A 15,047-nucleotide genomic window follows, 5' to 3' on the forward strand; every position below is an offset into this window, starting at 1 on the left:
CTGAGATTTTTTTCCACAATTGTGAAAAAGTTATTAATCTTATCGAGGATATCATGATATTTTCAAAGATTAGCAATTTTCAATGATTTTATTTGAACTGAAAAAAGTAAAGGGTGTAGAAGTAGACCAAATATTATTAGAATAATCTGGTGTCAATTTGATTTTCGAATGTCGAATATGAATCTAACTTCACCTCGGTTCTGTTACAGCGGTTCCAGTGCTCATATTCTTTCGGTGCATGCTCGGTGTTGTGTCGGTTTAAGATATTAGTATGTAGCCTAGGCAGTTGGCTGGAGTACACTTTTTCTAAATATCAGAAATTAGATGATATAGCTGCAATTATTAGTAATTATTAAATGATAAACAATCCTGATTGGTAAGGACTTAGTATGTACCCAGTCTCTTTACATGGCTTGTGTTTATGCAGTGTGTAACCACGCCCTCTTGGGTTCGGTCACAGATAAGCCTCTCTGGTTGGTTTTCACAAGCCTCAGAAAACGTGACGTAGTTTGAGCCGACAGTGATGGGAAGTCGAGCGAGTGCTGGTGAGTTCCTTGCTAAACCAATAAAATTTCAGAATTTTGCCATGTCATTTTAACAGGGAAGAAGCAAATTGTTTTCAAGAGATGCGATAGTTACAGATTAAGTTTGCCTTAACTAGGTTGACTTATCACTCATCTCCCTCTGATTTTATTTGTCTCCCGAGAACGTCTGATGTAAGTAGCTCGATGTTAATGATGTTAAATAAAGAAGATCTTTGGTTGTTGACTATTACAGTTAAAGCCACCCCACTGTAAGCTGTAAACGCTAGCCTAATTTGCTAACTAATTAGTTGGCAACATGGATTTGCTGCATGCAGGTCATGTTGTCATTTGAAGTTGGTTATGGTTCTAGCGCAAGTTAATTTTCGACGTTTTGAAAGTACCAAGGACAGCGAGACTACAGCGGTGTCTGATATTGCAATATCAGACACCACGTACGGGATCGGTAACTGAAAATGCATTATAGCTAGCATGGCTGTGGTTAGCCGAATGTGTCCTGCATTATGTCAGTTCCAGCGCGCGGTTTATCCTTTTTAAATACTGGATTGGGTTGAGGATTTTGCTAATAACATTATACGAGTGCGTGTGTGTGCGTGCCTATTTTTGTGACTGCAAATGTCCATCTAATAGAAGTGCACGTGCGGCGTCTGACAAACTTCTCACTTCATCTGTTGGGTTGTTTATTCCCTGGGGCTCTCGTGTTGTTGCTGTCTGACTCTCTTTGCATGTTCCAAGAGAGACCCGTGAGTGTTGTACAACAAAAAACCGGTATGGATACTGTTAAATGTAAATACCTGCTGTGAGAGATGTAACTGTCTTGTGTTAGTAATATGTTAGTTATAAATAGGCCTAGATCATCATATTATAGTTAGATGTAAGTGTTCTTTTACTGGTGTGACAGAGGCTGCAATACAATCGTGTAATTATTTGTTTCGAAAACGTGATTATGACTGAGCCGTACATTTTTACCTAAGGTAGCCAGCTCTCTTGGATAAACCTGAAAAAAATTGCTACAAGGAACCCAGTGTTTGTAAAATACCAAAAGTGTTACGCAAATGATTACATCAAAAACGCTTCCTTAAAACGTAACCGTAGATATGTGTGCACATAATGTGCCACAATAGATATGTCTGTAACTTTTAAACGCAGACGTGTACTTGACACAGGTAGGCTTTGTCATATTTGGCACTGGGGACGGTAAGTTTAGAGACTTGTGTGTCTTGTTCCCCAGGGTTTTTCTTGGGAGTGGCAAATACACTTCCCTATTGTTTGAGCCAGTGCAGTGGGGTTGAAGTTGCTAGTTTGCATAAGAAAGTATGTTTTTATTCTTTGGAAAGCATGAAGTAAATTGATAAGTCAAAGGGTATGGTTTTTGGGGTGTGCTAAAAAAGCAGTAAAAAAAATGTAGTGGTTAATAAATGGTTGAATGGTCAGTCATGCGAATGTTGATGCTCTTGGTATTAATTATTGTAACCAACAGCGTGCCTTCTCCCCTTCTCCCAGAGAATATGAGTGCCTTTCCCCTTTCTCGCTCGGAGGTGTTTGGGGAGCTGAGGAAAGAGCTGCATGAGGATGAGGAGTTCCGGCAGTCTGATGCTCACATCTTCATCATCATGGGAGCATCGGTAAGAGGGGGAAAGGGAGGTTGACTTGATAGTCACACTATACAAGCTCATTATATACTTTCTAAAAAAATTAAATTATTTTGAGAGTATGTAATTGAAATTTTGACTCAAGTCAGGTCAGCAAATGTGTGATTATTGACCTTTTGTGTGTGATGCGTTTTAAAGAAGTGAGGAACTACCTTATATTAGTTAACAGGTTAAGTGGATGAGTCTTATGAAATAGTGGAAGTAATGAAATGCAGTAAATGCACAATCATTTTCTGAACTTACGAGGAGAGCAGCCTCAACAATCTTAGCTGTAGCCTTTTAGGTACTGAGATTATATGTTCTTTGTTATATTTCTTTTTATTGCACACTGTCATTTAACTGAGTCATTGTGGCTATTTCTATGAGTGAACTGTACACACTGTATAATAAGTTCTGATTGGAAAATAATTGTTTGAAGAGGAAGGATTTTGCACTGGATCGGTTTGAGGAAATGTGGAAACTGTGTTGAGACACTAAACACCAAGCTTGTGAAACTATGCAACATCAAAATCATTTGAGCCCTTGGGAGCCTGGCCTTGAGACAGAGAACATTGTCAAGGTCCTTGTAGTTGGTTAGCCAATTATGGTGACCACATACTGTTGGACAATCATAATGAGGACATCTTATAGATTGGCTGTCATATTGAGAGTTTTGGTTGTAACACAGTAAATGCAATTTCTCACAGCATGGAGAAATGCCAAGTCCACTGTGCTGAGCCACGTCATTCTGAAGTAGCGTTTATTTTGTTATTTCCTTCTTTAAAACCTATCCCTCTTCACATGTTTTTATCTATTCTATCTATTACTTGGCCCTGCAAAAACCTTCCCTGTAAGCTGACAAACTTGTGATCTACCTTATCACTGTATTGTTTGTGAGTGAAAAGAGTGGAGTAAGAGCTGAATAGTGCTAAGTCACTGTCTGTCAGCCTTTTCCTTTCAGTACAGAGGAAAGTGAGAGGGAAAGGCATGACCATACACCCTGTGCTTGGTGTGTCCATGTCATTTTAAGGGAGAGAAGCGATTTGCTAAGATTAAACAGTGTACAAAAGCTATTGGCCTGTACGAAACATGACCTGACACATTCGTTTCTCCAGTTAGGGTTGAATACATATTGCCTAATACATTTGCTTTGGCACACTGTACCAGAAAGGAATATCTGGTGAGAGTTGTAGCCTTTATTGTCATATTATACAAAATTACTGTTCTGCAAACAACCTGGGCCCTAAATAAAAGCCGTTTTGCATTTTATCATGACAAAAGTGTACAGTACCATGAACAAAAAACTGAGAGATTTTCCAGTTTCCTGTTTGAGAGGCAGCCATCATGCATGTCATGCAGTGGCACCACCCTCTGACCTCAATTATTCACAAAATCATTACATACCTAACTGTGGAAGATAAACGATTGTTCAGTAACTTTTATGATTCACTGGTACTGAAGGCCACGTCATCTGGGTGAGAGGAACACAAATTAGATACCTAATTACCCAGGGTTCACATTTACATGAGAAATACCTAAGCTTATCATCCATTACAAATGGCTTTCATTGTAATATGCTGCAGAGTGTAGGAGTGTGGTGGCTTGATGATAACATACCGGGTCATCTCGGATTTTAACTTCTTTCTCACTGACTGTATGACTATGCAGTACTGCAGAGTAAAGAGATATTTTAGGGCGGCTCTTCTACCAAGCAAGTTTAATGCCAGCAACAATCATTTTACAAGAAGACAACATTTAACAAGAAAATTATCTGAATAATGTCATCTGATGTAATTATACTGCACTGTTACATGCTGCCTCCAGTACTGTATAGACATGGGGCTGTTACACTCTGCCTCCAGTACTGTATAGACATGGGGCTGTTACACTCTGCCTCCAGTACTGTATAGACATGGGGCTGTTACACTCTGCCTCCAGTACTGTATAGACATGGGGCTGTTACACTCTGCCCCCAGTACTGTATAGACATGGGGCTGTTACACTCTGCCTCCAGTACTGTATAGACATGGGGCTGTTACACTCTGCCTCCAGTACTGTATAGACACGGGGCTGTTACACTCTGCCCCCAGTACTGTATAGACACGGGGCTGTTACACTCTGCCTCCAGTACTGTATAGACACGGGGCTGTTACACTCTGCCCCCAGTACTGTATAGACACGGGGCTGTTACACTCTGCCTCCAGTACTGTATAGACACGGGGCTGTTACACTCTGCCCCCAGCTTCTGGCGTGTCTCTGTGGACAGGGAGCTGTGCCAGGATTACACTTGTGCTGTGTAACAGCTAACAAGGCCAAAGCCACCTACACAGCACCATCTGCAGGCTTGTTTACCTGACCACTACATAGAAAACAGAATTAATTCTACATACAGCGTAGCCCTGTACCGTATGTTTTCAGTGGCTGTTTTATGGTAACATGTCGTTATTTGTATCTTTTTTAGGGGGATCTAGCCAAGAAGAAAATCTATCCAACTCTATGGTGAGAATGTGAAGCTGGAGCAGTGTTGAATCCTTCATATAGCAGAACTCATGTTCAGAATGGGGAAAATAGCAAACAATAATGAGTCCCATTTATCTCTGCTCCTTCTCTGTGCTCCCAGGTGGCTGTTCAGAGATGGCCTCCTCCCTGAACAGACTTTTTTTGTTGGTTTTGCTCGCTCTGAACTGACAGTGGATTCCATTAAGACCGCCTGCTTGCCCTACCTAAAGGTAACATGTTCACCCTGAACAGAGGAGTGAAGAGCGTACAGCACAGGGCGGTATCCTTCACCTGTCCTCTCCCCCCCGCGTCCCAGGTGGCAGACACCGAGGCGGAGCGCCTGGCCGCGTTCTTCAGCCGTAACTCCTACGTGAGCGGGAAGTACGCAGACGAGAGCGCCTTCGCCAAACTTCACACCCACCTGCTGTCTCTGCCGGGGGGAGCGGACGCCAACCGCCTCTTCTACCTGGCGCTGCCACCCAGCGTCTACCACGACGTCAGCAAGAACATCAGACACCACTGCATGAGTGCCAAGTCAGTATGTCCCTCAGGGGTACCTCCGTCTCAGCCAGGGATCTTCTCTGCCTGCCTCGTTGTTTGTCTATCCCTGCTCTGCCTGAATGTCTGTGATTAGATCATAAACGTAATCCTGTCATGAGGACAATGTCGGGAGGCTTGGTGAACTGCAATCCAATAAGTGGTTTTATGTGTAACTGGTGAGGGAGTCTGCCATTTCATAGCTCCTGGTTGTGATGACTAAAGGGCTGATCGAGCAGTGTTGTTTACATTGTTAATCTGCCTGTGCTGTGTGTGATGTGTAGAGGCTGGAACAGGGTGATTGTGGAGAAGCCGTTTGGGCGAGACCTGCAGAGCTCTGAGGCGCTGTCCGCCCACCTCTCCTCCCTCTTCACTGAGGACCAAATCTACCGGATAGACCACTACCTGGGCAAGGAGATGGTGCAGAACCTCATGGTCCTCAGGTGCAGATCTTCCTTTCTCCCAGCTTGTTCTGGCACAGTTCTTGATTGACCTAAGATAAGACTCAACGTTGTGAATATTCCCTGTCACCAACAGCTGAATCTCTTTCCTAATGTCTGTGTCAGTCAGGCTAATGCCACTTGCATTGTGGTGTGCTGGTTGTTCCAGGTTTGGAAATCGGATATTTGGGCCAATCTGGAACAGGGACAACATTGCCTGTGTAGTCCTCACCTTTAAAGAACCCTTTGGAACTCAAGGCCGGGGCGGCTACTTTGATGACTTTGGCATCATCCGGTGAGGATACAAACAGATTTAGACTAACAAATCAGTTAAGCTTACTTTGGCAGATAAGCAGTACAGTAGTTTTTAATGTATGTACTACATATTCTGATAGCTGTAACTATTCTGATAGCTGTAACCATTAATTATTTTGTGAAAAAAATATATACACACACACTGTTGATTTCTGGGTGGCAAATAATTTGTGTAAATTTTGTAATCTATTAGCCTCATCTCACTGTCCCTTTTTCTTTGTACCTGTGCCTCCGTTTCTCCTCTTTTGTCACTGCACAGTGATGTCATGCAGAACCACTTGCTCCAGATGCTCTGTCTGGTTGCCATGGAAAAACCAGCCTCTACAAGCTCTGATGATGTCAGGGATGAAAAGGTGCCAAAACATCACTCATTGAGCTGAAACGCCTCAAATTAAGACATTCAGTCATCTATTATTTACATTATATATGATGGAAATGGGTTACCACTATCTTGTAAAAAATCTAATTTCCTTGCCTACGTACGCCCTCTGCAGGTTAAGGTGCTTAAGTGTATAGCCCCACCAACAATGCCTGATGTGGTTTTGGGCCAGTATGCCGGCGACCCAGAGGGGGAAGGGGACGCAAAGCTGGGTTACCTTGACGACCCCACTGTCCCCAAAGGCTCCACTCAGGCCACTTTTGCCACAGTTGTGCTCTATGTACATAATGAGCGCTGGGATGGTGAGAGAGGCTTCTGTCCGTCTCTCATTTGAATGTCTCTATCATCAGCACTACATAGCATGGCTTTTTACTTTCTTTCCTTTTTACATCCTACTACTACTCTTTAGATCCCATTAACGTTCTTGCTCTGTTCTATCCCTCGGCAGGTGTTCCTTTCATCCTGCGCTGTGGGAAGGCATTAAACGAGAGGAAGGCTGAGGTCCGACTGCAGTTCACTGACGTGCCAGGGGACATCTTTGGGGCTCAGTGTCGTAGGAATGAGCTGGTGATGCGTGTTCAGCCAAACGAAGCTGTCTATGCCAAGATGATGAGTAAGAAACCAGGAGTGTACTTCCACCCTGAGGAGACTGAGCTGGACCTGACCTACAAAAGCAGATACAAGGTGAGATGCTGGCTTTATACTTTTTCACATGGCTAGCCTGCTTCAGGTAATCACACTGTATTTTTCTCTCCTCAGGATGTCAAGCTGCCAGACGCTTATGAAAGACTTATTTTGGATGTCTTCTGTGGGAGCCAGATGCACTTTGTCCGCAGGTGTGTATCTGTCCACATCTCCTATCTCTGCATAACCCAAGCCTTACACCTGCCTTAAACTTTGTCCCCAAGTGTGTGCAAACATAATTGTGCATTATAGTCTTCTCCACTAGGTGGTGCCACATGTAGTTTTTTTCTCTCATGGATCAAGATGAATACTATGTTTTAAATGCTTTTACTTGTGTATTTTCTCAGTGATGAGCTGAGGGAAGCTTGGAGGATCTTTACGCCTCTTCTTCATAAGATAGATAAAGAGAAGACTCCCCCAATTGCCTATAGATACGGAAGGTAATAATTAATTTCTTAATTTGCCTGCCTTATCTAAACATTTTCCCATCCTTTTGTCACTTTTCTGTTTACATGTCTTCTTTGTCAATTTGTAATCATTGAATGCATTTATTTTGTCTCAAGTCGTGGCCCAGTTGAAGCAGATGACCTCTCCAAGAGGGTTGGATTCCGGTATGAAGGAACATACAAATGGGTCAACCCTCACAGACTGTGAAATAGGATGAAAGAGGGAGGGAGGGATGTGACAAGTGTCATGTTCTAATTCTCTTGAATGTCTTTGAGTCAGGGGGTGTTACAACTGTGTTGACTTCTCTCAGCTACTGCTAGGAAAGAGACTTGGAAATGTATGGAAAGGAAGCTGTTTTGAAGCATAGGAACATTGCCAAAGTCTCAGGTACTTCAGTAATCATTTGTGCAGTGGCCTGTCTGGAGACAGTTTCACATGCTTTCACAGATTTGTTTTATTAGTGACTGAAAACATCCGAGTACGTCATTTCAACATTATGAACTCATTAAATTAGTTGTAGCGTATGATTCTTTATCAGTTTTGTCTTTTAAGGTCCATGCGAAAGCCAGTTGGGACCAAACCTGAAGTGATAGGGAACAAAATACAATTCCACACAGGACCTTTTGTAATGTAGATTAAATATTGTTGGAATGGTGTGGCATCAGGGCTTAACCCGTCTGGAGTGGAAAACAGAAGTTATTTAACCAGTGGGGAACAAAATGGGGAACAGGAGCAATACTGTACATTCTCACACATACCCGTTATGAGCTTGGCTACCAAACATTTTAAACATGTATAACATGGAGAACAAAACCAGTAACCTGCTAATGGCGGCTATTGACCGGCCAAAGCTACAAGAATTACATGACAGTTATACCCAGTGCACTGAAGGCATTTACTATAATTTTGCTTCTGCTGTTTTGAAATAAGAAAATCTTGATAACAATGATGCTTACTGTTGGAAGTCTGACAGCAGGGTTGCTGATTATATTTGGTGTTCATCTTTTGCACTCAGTTTGTCTTCCAATCACCTAGTGCAGCATTGAATTATAACAGGCTTTAGTGTGCTTCAACATAAGAATACATCTTTTTTTCGAAAGATTACTTTTCAGTTACATTCCTTTTGTTTACATTTTTCTTGACTCCAGGCTTACTTAAGTTACTGTTTCCATTTAAATTTGTAGTTAAAAATGCAACAATGTCTACCACAGGGACACCAGTGGATACCGTCTTAAAATGACAGTGTACTGAACAAATATTCTCCTGTAAAATTGCCATTTACAAAACCTGCAATAAAAGTCTTATTTTGACCATTCATCACTGAAAAAGATATTGAGTTTACAGTTCTAAAACTTAACCCTTGTGCTGCCTTCGGGTCACATGACCCAAAGGTTCACAACGAACCATCGTTGTGTTTATCCAATTTTACCCAATACAAAAACAATAAATAGCATTTTCTTTTAACCTTCGCAATGTGGAGGGTCTGAGACAGCCCGACGGTTAAAAGCAAATTCCTCACTTTGTTTTTGTATGCAGTAAAGTTGTCGCAATACGACGGCGGGTCACAATGACTGATGGGTCAGAATGACCCGAAGATAACACAAGGGTTAAAAGCTTGATGTGTAAGATGAACTTTAAGTTTTGCAGTTTCTTTTTTTTTTTTTTTAACATTTGAGTTAACGATGTGTAATAAAGCTCAGCTTTCCCTTGCTTCTCAAATACTTTTTGCCATTTATTTGTAAAGTTCCAAGTTCTTTGGAATGGTATTATCAGAACTGTAATGACAAAGCATTTGTCTTTTTTGCTAAACCACTACAGCAGGGCTTGATCTTTCATACGGTTGCAAACCTCTCTCTCCACCAAAGAATCACCCTTCGTCCCCGAGTTCCTCGTGCATTCCACATGCTATTTGTCTAGTCCCACCTACCCAGCTAAGCTAGTAGCTAAAGCTGTAGCAACTGTTGTCTTGGAATGTCTATAGTTAGAAGGCAGAGAGATTATGACTTGTAAAAAAGAAAGTTTACAAGAAACAGCCTTGTAAACTGCTGGTCTTCATTATCTCCTTTGTCTCACTGCTAGTCAGCTCCAGGTTTCATGTTGCTTTGGTTCCATGGGGTTGATGCATTGACAGCCTGATATGGCAACAGTTTATTTGGAAAGCATGCGTTACGGTGCTGGGATCCAACAGTAATAGCTTGCTGTATCTGTACACCTAGACCATGCTACCCTAAAGAAGGATTGGCTACCTTCCTGATCATATGGGGACATGGTAAGCAGACCATTGAAGAGGACTGGCACTTGATGTCATAGTTAATCATTTACTGCAAAGGCAATGTTACTTTTCACAAACTCTTTTACACACAAGCCACGGGTTATAGTGTTCACAGAAGGAATTTAAGAGGAGGTCTTTGGTTTCACAAACCACAAAACTGCCAATACTTTTTTTAGCAATGTGACAGTTTAAGGCACTTGCATTGTCAACAGTTGCTATGCTATTTTATAAATGCTTACAGTACAAGTTAAGACATCTCCCACTCAGAATTAAGATACTTATAACAGCACATACTAGACAATTCAGATAAAAATAATTAACTAGTTAAAAGTAATTGCCATTAGACACAGCGAGGACATATTCCTTGGACGGTAAGAAAAACAATGTGCGTGTTCAGCCTAAGAGTGTTTTTTTTAAATTCAGATTTGAAAAAGAATTATAAAGAAAGGAAGTGGTATTTCACACCACTACTCTAATGCAGTCCCATATCAACTTACTATTCCCTTCAAACCATTACGAGGGAGTTTACTTTCTGCATCAGAGCCGTGATGTGAGTAGCTTTATCAGTCTGTTATTAAAAAGGATGATCCTCCATTTTAAAGGCACTTAGTCATTTACATATGCTCTGGGTGGTTCTGCAAGCAGCTGATGAACTCTGTGACAGGTCGCCCCTGGAAGCATATCTGGTACACAGCATTGAACAGGGGGAACCTGGAAATAGAAACAAGAGGAGGGGGGCTTAATGTTTCTGTTATGTGTTTCCCTAAACCCTGGCTGAAAACCAAATTTCAACAGGTTTGATACAAAAAATTATTTTATAAAGTGTGGCTTTTCTGTGTTGTAGTTCCATTCTCTGAACAGTTTCTGTGGTTTGAGTAAATATTTTTCAGTGGGGAGGACCATGATCAATTTTATACTAAATAGCCATTTAAGGTGTGTCTGCTGTTTAATGCATTTACTGACTTCTTCCGCAGTTTCTCCATTCTCCACTTGCTCTTAAAGCTGTACTTACTTATCAACCAGGTTTTTGTTCTTTAGGATGAGATGGACTTCTGCTGCTGTTGCTGGTCCCTGGAGTTTCTGCCCGTTTAACATCTCCTTCTCCAGCTCTTCAATTGACTGAAGGAAGGAAGGAAACAAACAAACGCCTTACTATTACCAGCCTCTAAAAACTCCACTTACTCAATTATTTAAATCCCCCAGTGTCACCACCTCCTTAGATACTCACCTTTCCCGTCTTTGCAAACGCTTCAGCCACCTTGCGGTTGCGACCTCCATAGCAGGTTGTGATGAGGTCAGCGACTCCACAGCTCTCCAGAAAGGTTGCCGAGGAAACAGGCCCAGCGGTGCAGAATATGCGAGCAAAGGCGATCATCTCCATCAGGCCTAACCGGATCACTGCTGCCTTAGTGTTGTCCCCGAAGCCCAGACCGTCACAGAAGCCTGCACCCACGGCCACAATGTTCTGACGACCCAAGACAGGAAGTCAATACACCGACAGTAAAGGTAACAATAACTTCCATCAAGTAGTGCTCACTGCCTACCTTCAGGGCTCCACAGATCTCCACCACATCAGACTCCTCCACCACGGTGACCCGAAAGTTTTTGGTCTGCAAGAGCTCTTTCAACAGAGCCCCATTGTTCTTATTCTTACATCCTGGGGAGAGAGAAGTAGAGACACAAAGGATACTCAATTACAAATATTAACATCTTTGAAATATCCTTTGTTGTCAAGCAGGATGTCATTAGAAATCATTTTATGGCCTGAGATTGGTACCCTTTGGATACAAACATGTCCTGTGTTCTATCACACCATGAAAAAGACAACTACTGTAGGTAATAATTGATCAAAGCATGATGTAATAGCAATGACTAACCGATTGTGGTCTCACAGAACTTCTCATCTGCGACCTCATTGGCTATGTTGGCACCCATGAGCACACTCATAGCGATCCCTAGTTTGTCTTGGATCACTTCAGAGATGAGCTTCAGTCCATCAGGCCCCTCGTCTACACCCTAAACAAGAACACACAAAACAACAGCTGTGATTTAAAACATAATATGGACAGCAAGCTGGTTACACATTTATTACACAAGATTTGGATCATTGACAGGATGATTAAGTGATCCAAAAGTCAGTTCTGTGATTATTGACAATATGTGAACTAAATAGGACAGTGTTTCAAAAAGAACTAATCAAAGTATAATCATATTAACTGGCACAAGTGTTTGCTTTAATCTGAGCCTAAACTGAAAGAAAACAACATGACACAAAATGGTGGTTTTTGGCTCGGTGGGTACAGCATTGTGAAATGACTGGACAAGGTCACTTGATCCAGGCTCCATGGAGAAGAAAGCTATTCTCAGAAAAAAACCTTGATGAGGGAAATCCCCAGTGCATCACTCTTGATCTTGCCCTTCATGGTGTCACACACTCGCCCTATGAACTGGTGAGGGATGACAAACACCAGGATGTCTGCTTCACTGCTGGCCTCCACTAGATCAGGAACAGCCAACTGGAGAGGGAGGAGGACAGTCAGGAGTCTGCTCTGGGCTACCACAATACATCAAACTGATCATTACTGAGTGTGTGAGCAGAAACGGGGGTTCACAAAACACATACGCCTAGATTTCACACAGGCCTTATTTACATTTAGTCATTTAGCAGACGCTCTTATCCAGAGCGACTTACAGTAAGTACAGGGACATTCCCCCGAGGCATGTAGGGTGAAGTGCCTTGCCCAAGGACACAACGTCAGTTGGCATGACCGGGGATCGAACTGGCAACCTTCGGATTACTAGTCCGACTCCCTCACCGCTCAGCCACCTGACTCTTATTAATATAGTCCTGCCTGGTAAACTTCCTCTTACAGATTCATTCTGGGGTACTGGGAGTCACATGAACAGCTGACTGTGCAATGCACATACTAAAATCACACATTTCCTCATCTGAACATATATACATATAGTCCAGCAGTAAATTGCTACTCCCAATCTGAAACACGTGTCTCACATGAGTAGTTGAAACAATAAGTTAGCTAGTTTTACAACCAAATCTGTGCAATAAGTTCCTTCTGCATACCACATTGGATGGAAGTTTGCGTCCAGGGAGGTACTTGACATTCTCATGGTCAGTGTTGATGATCTCAGTCAGTTTCCGTCCATCAATCATCTCCTCAAAAACCCACATCTTAACTGTGTTGTCAAAATTGGGGTTTTGAGAAGCATTTGCACCAATGATCTTGGCAATGGCAGAGCCCCTAGGTGGGGTGGAAAAGTAATACTATCAATATTATCACAATCGAATCATTCAATTCATGTCAATTATAATAATAGACCACCCAAGTAAAAACTAAAAATATAGATACTTAACTTGTTTAGCAGCATTTTGTTTATCAACTGCTGTAAAAACTCAGACATAACTATTTTGCCAACTCCCCATAATATGTCAAAGCTTCCAAAATGTGCAAATGTTGATGGGGAATAAAAACCAACTACTACCAAATTAACTTCTTCAAATGATGTCTGTGGCTTTAAGGAACGTATAATTGCACGCTTTAAATCACCTGTTCAAAGCTGAAAGTGCTGCATAACTGGACTTCAGTCAATGCTAACTAGACAATCTTTGCGCCTGCCGCTTACAATTATCATGGCTAGCCAGCTACTAAGGCCATAGCCTACAAAGGCCCTACATGTTTTTGTCTGTAGTCTAGGACTATACTATTTTGTCAAATAAACCTTTTAGCAAGCGAGGAATAAATCTAATAAAAGCAGCATCTCATTCTGGCACTCCATGCATATGTGACTTATCAAACTGTCAGTGCCAACAAACACAAATAGCGAGCTACCACTACTAGCAGGCATCAATAATATTCATGTGCTGTTCAGTGGAAATGAGCTATGCGGGTAGAATTATTAGCTTACTGAATGGCTGGCAAGCTCGCTGCCTACAGTAGCTATAGCTTCAGTACATAACATGACTCGCTAGCTAGCTAGCTAACTAGGTGCTACCAAATTATCTGGTGCCACCACCAAGCTAGCCATTTTGCACTGCATGAGCCATGATACAGCCGATATGGACAACATTCTTCTTACCAATTGCCAGAGCCAATAATGCAGATTTTCTTAGGAATTGCCATTGAAATGCTCGGTGATCCAACCTCTCACAGTTCTTGTTATCGTAGTGGCGACAACGTGGAGTCAGTGCAATTCAAGCCAGTAAGAAATCTATTATGCACACTTCAACTTCATACACAGACAACGACTTGCACTGTCTAGAGTCAGAAGGGGCCGCTTCATTGGTTTGTCAGAGGGGAGACACAGCTACGCCCACTTTGGAGCCACCACCTTACATTAGTAGGCAAGGAGGGTCAGTCGGCTGAAAGTAACTCGGGCAAATGTTTCCATGTGAGCGGTCACAGACACTGTCTGAGGAACTTGGTAAACTTGTTACAATTGATGATGATATCTGAAAACGTGATTATTTCAATGTGTTCTTTAAACTCAATAATTCTATCCTGGTGAAGTGGTTGAAATGATAACATTTCTACAATGTGTGTGCGTCAATAAAATGGTTCAATCATTTTCAGCAAATAGCCTACTCCCCAGTAGCATTAGTACAATTTTTTTTATATATATTCTAATGTTCCACGCTGTGACAAGCACATTCTCAACATCAAGTAGCTATTTTTAAATGAGAAACTCGGAAATGCTCAAACTATAGAGTCCTTGTGCAAAAAACTGTCTTATAGACTGTTTTTTTTTACAGACAGTTTTTATCCAATATAATAGTACATTCAGCAATTTCAGCAATTCCCTTCCTCTTCAAGCTGTAGATGTGTCAATCTGCAAAGCTTTGGGTCATCAGGCCTGGTCACATGCATTGTATTAAAGGGGAAGAGTCTCAACATTGCTTACAAAAAAATATCCACAGAGTTCAAATTACTGTTTACTTTATTGTTGACTTTTCAATAAATAAAACATCTTAAACATGTAAACTAGTAGGCACAGTATTCATAGAAAAACAAACAAATCACATACACTTAGAAAGCTTACACACTTAGATCAACAACAATAGGTACAGCACGATATTATGGAAACGTTATCCTTGCAATATTTTATTTACATTAGATTTACAATTTGATGGTCCTGTTGTGCTTGATAATTACACTACACAGCCACACACTACAGCCATGTAGAGCTACATCCAGCATGACTGCATGAGGCATGAGTGAGATGAGACTGATTCATCATGTAAACACCTCCAATGGTCACGTCCATGATTTGGTGCTTTCTATGGGC

At 41.7% G+C, this 15,047-nt stretch overlaps 2 protein-coding genes across 3 annotated transcripts; one reads left to right on the top strand and one right to left on the bottom strand.

Annotated features, from left to right (window-relative positions):
• The first annotated feature begins 514 nt into the window (after positions 1-514).
• Positions 515-8,791, top strand: LOC136945410 (glucose-6-phosphate 1-dehydrogenase). Of its 2 annotated transcripts, none has more exons than XM_067239194.1 (13): positions 515-545; positions 2,046-2,167; positions 4,635-4,672; positions 4,794-4,902; positions 4,989-5,206; positions 5,494-5,652; positions 5,819-5,944; positions 6,224-6,317; positions 6,459-6,645; positions 6,792-7,027; positions 7,103-7,179; positions 7,375-7,467; positions 7,591-8,791. In XM_067239194.1, the coding sequence occupies exons 1-13, from the start codon at positions 524-526 to the stop codon at positions 7,679-7,681; spliced, it is 1,572 nt and encodes a 523-aa protein (XP_067095295.1). In that variant the 5' UTR covers positions 515-523; the 3' UTR covers positions 7,682-8,791. The 2 variants fall into 2 exon arrangements, with proteins under 2 accessions (XP_067095295.1, XP_067095296.1); XM_067239195.1 differs by lacking the exon at positions 515-545 and adding an exon at positions 588-716.
• Positions 8,792-9,778: 987 nt separating this feature from the next.
• Positions 9,779-14,022, bottom strand: LOC136945411 (glycerol-3-phosphate dehydrogenase [NAD(+)], cytoplasmic). The gene is made up of 8 exons (XM_067239196.1): positions 13,842-14,022; positions 12,829-13,006; positions 12,122-12,262; positions 11,624-11,762; positions 11,291-11,403; positions 10,975-11,211; positions 10,759-10,865; positions 9,779-10,457 (listed from the first exon to the last, which is right to left on the bottom strand). The coding sequence occupies exons 1-8, from the start codon at positions 13,883-13,885 to the stop codon at positions 10,361-10,363; spliced, it is 1,056 nt and encodes a 351-aa protein (XP_067095297.1). The 5' UTR covers positions 13,886-14,022; the 3' UTR covers positions 9,779-10,360.
• Between the last annotated feature and the right edge of the window lie 1,025 nt (positions 14,023-15,047).

Source organism: Osmerus mordax, chromosome 7 (genome assembly GCF_038355195.1).
Source record: "Osmerus mordax isolate fOsmMor3 chromosome 7, fOsmMor3.pri, whole genome shotgun sequence".
Classification (NCBI taxonomy): Eukaryota; Metazoa; Chordata; class Actinopteri; order Osmeriformes; family Osmeridae; genus Osmerus; species Osmerus mordax.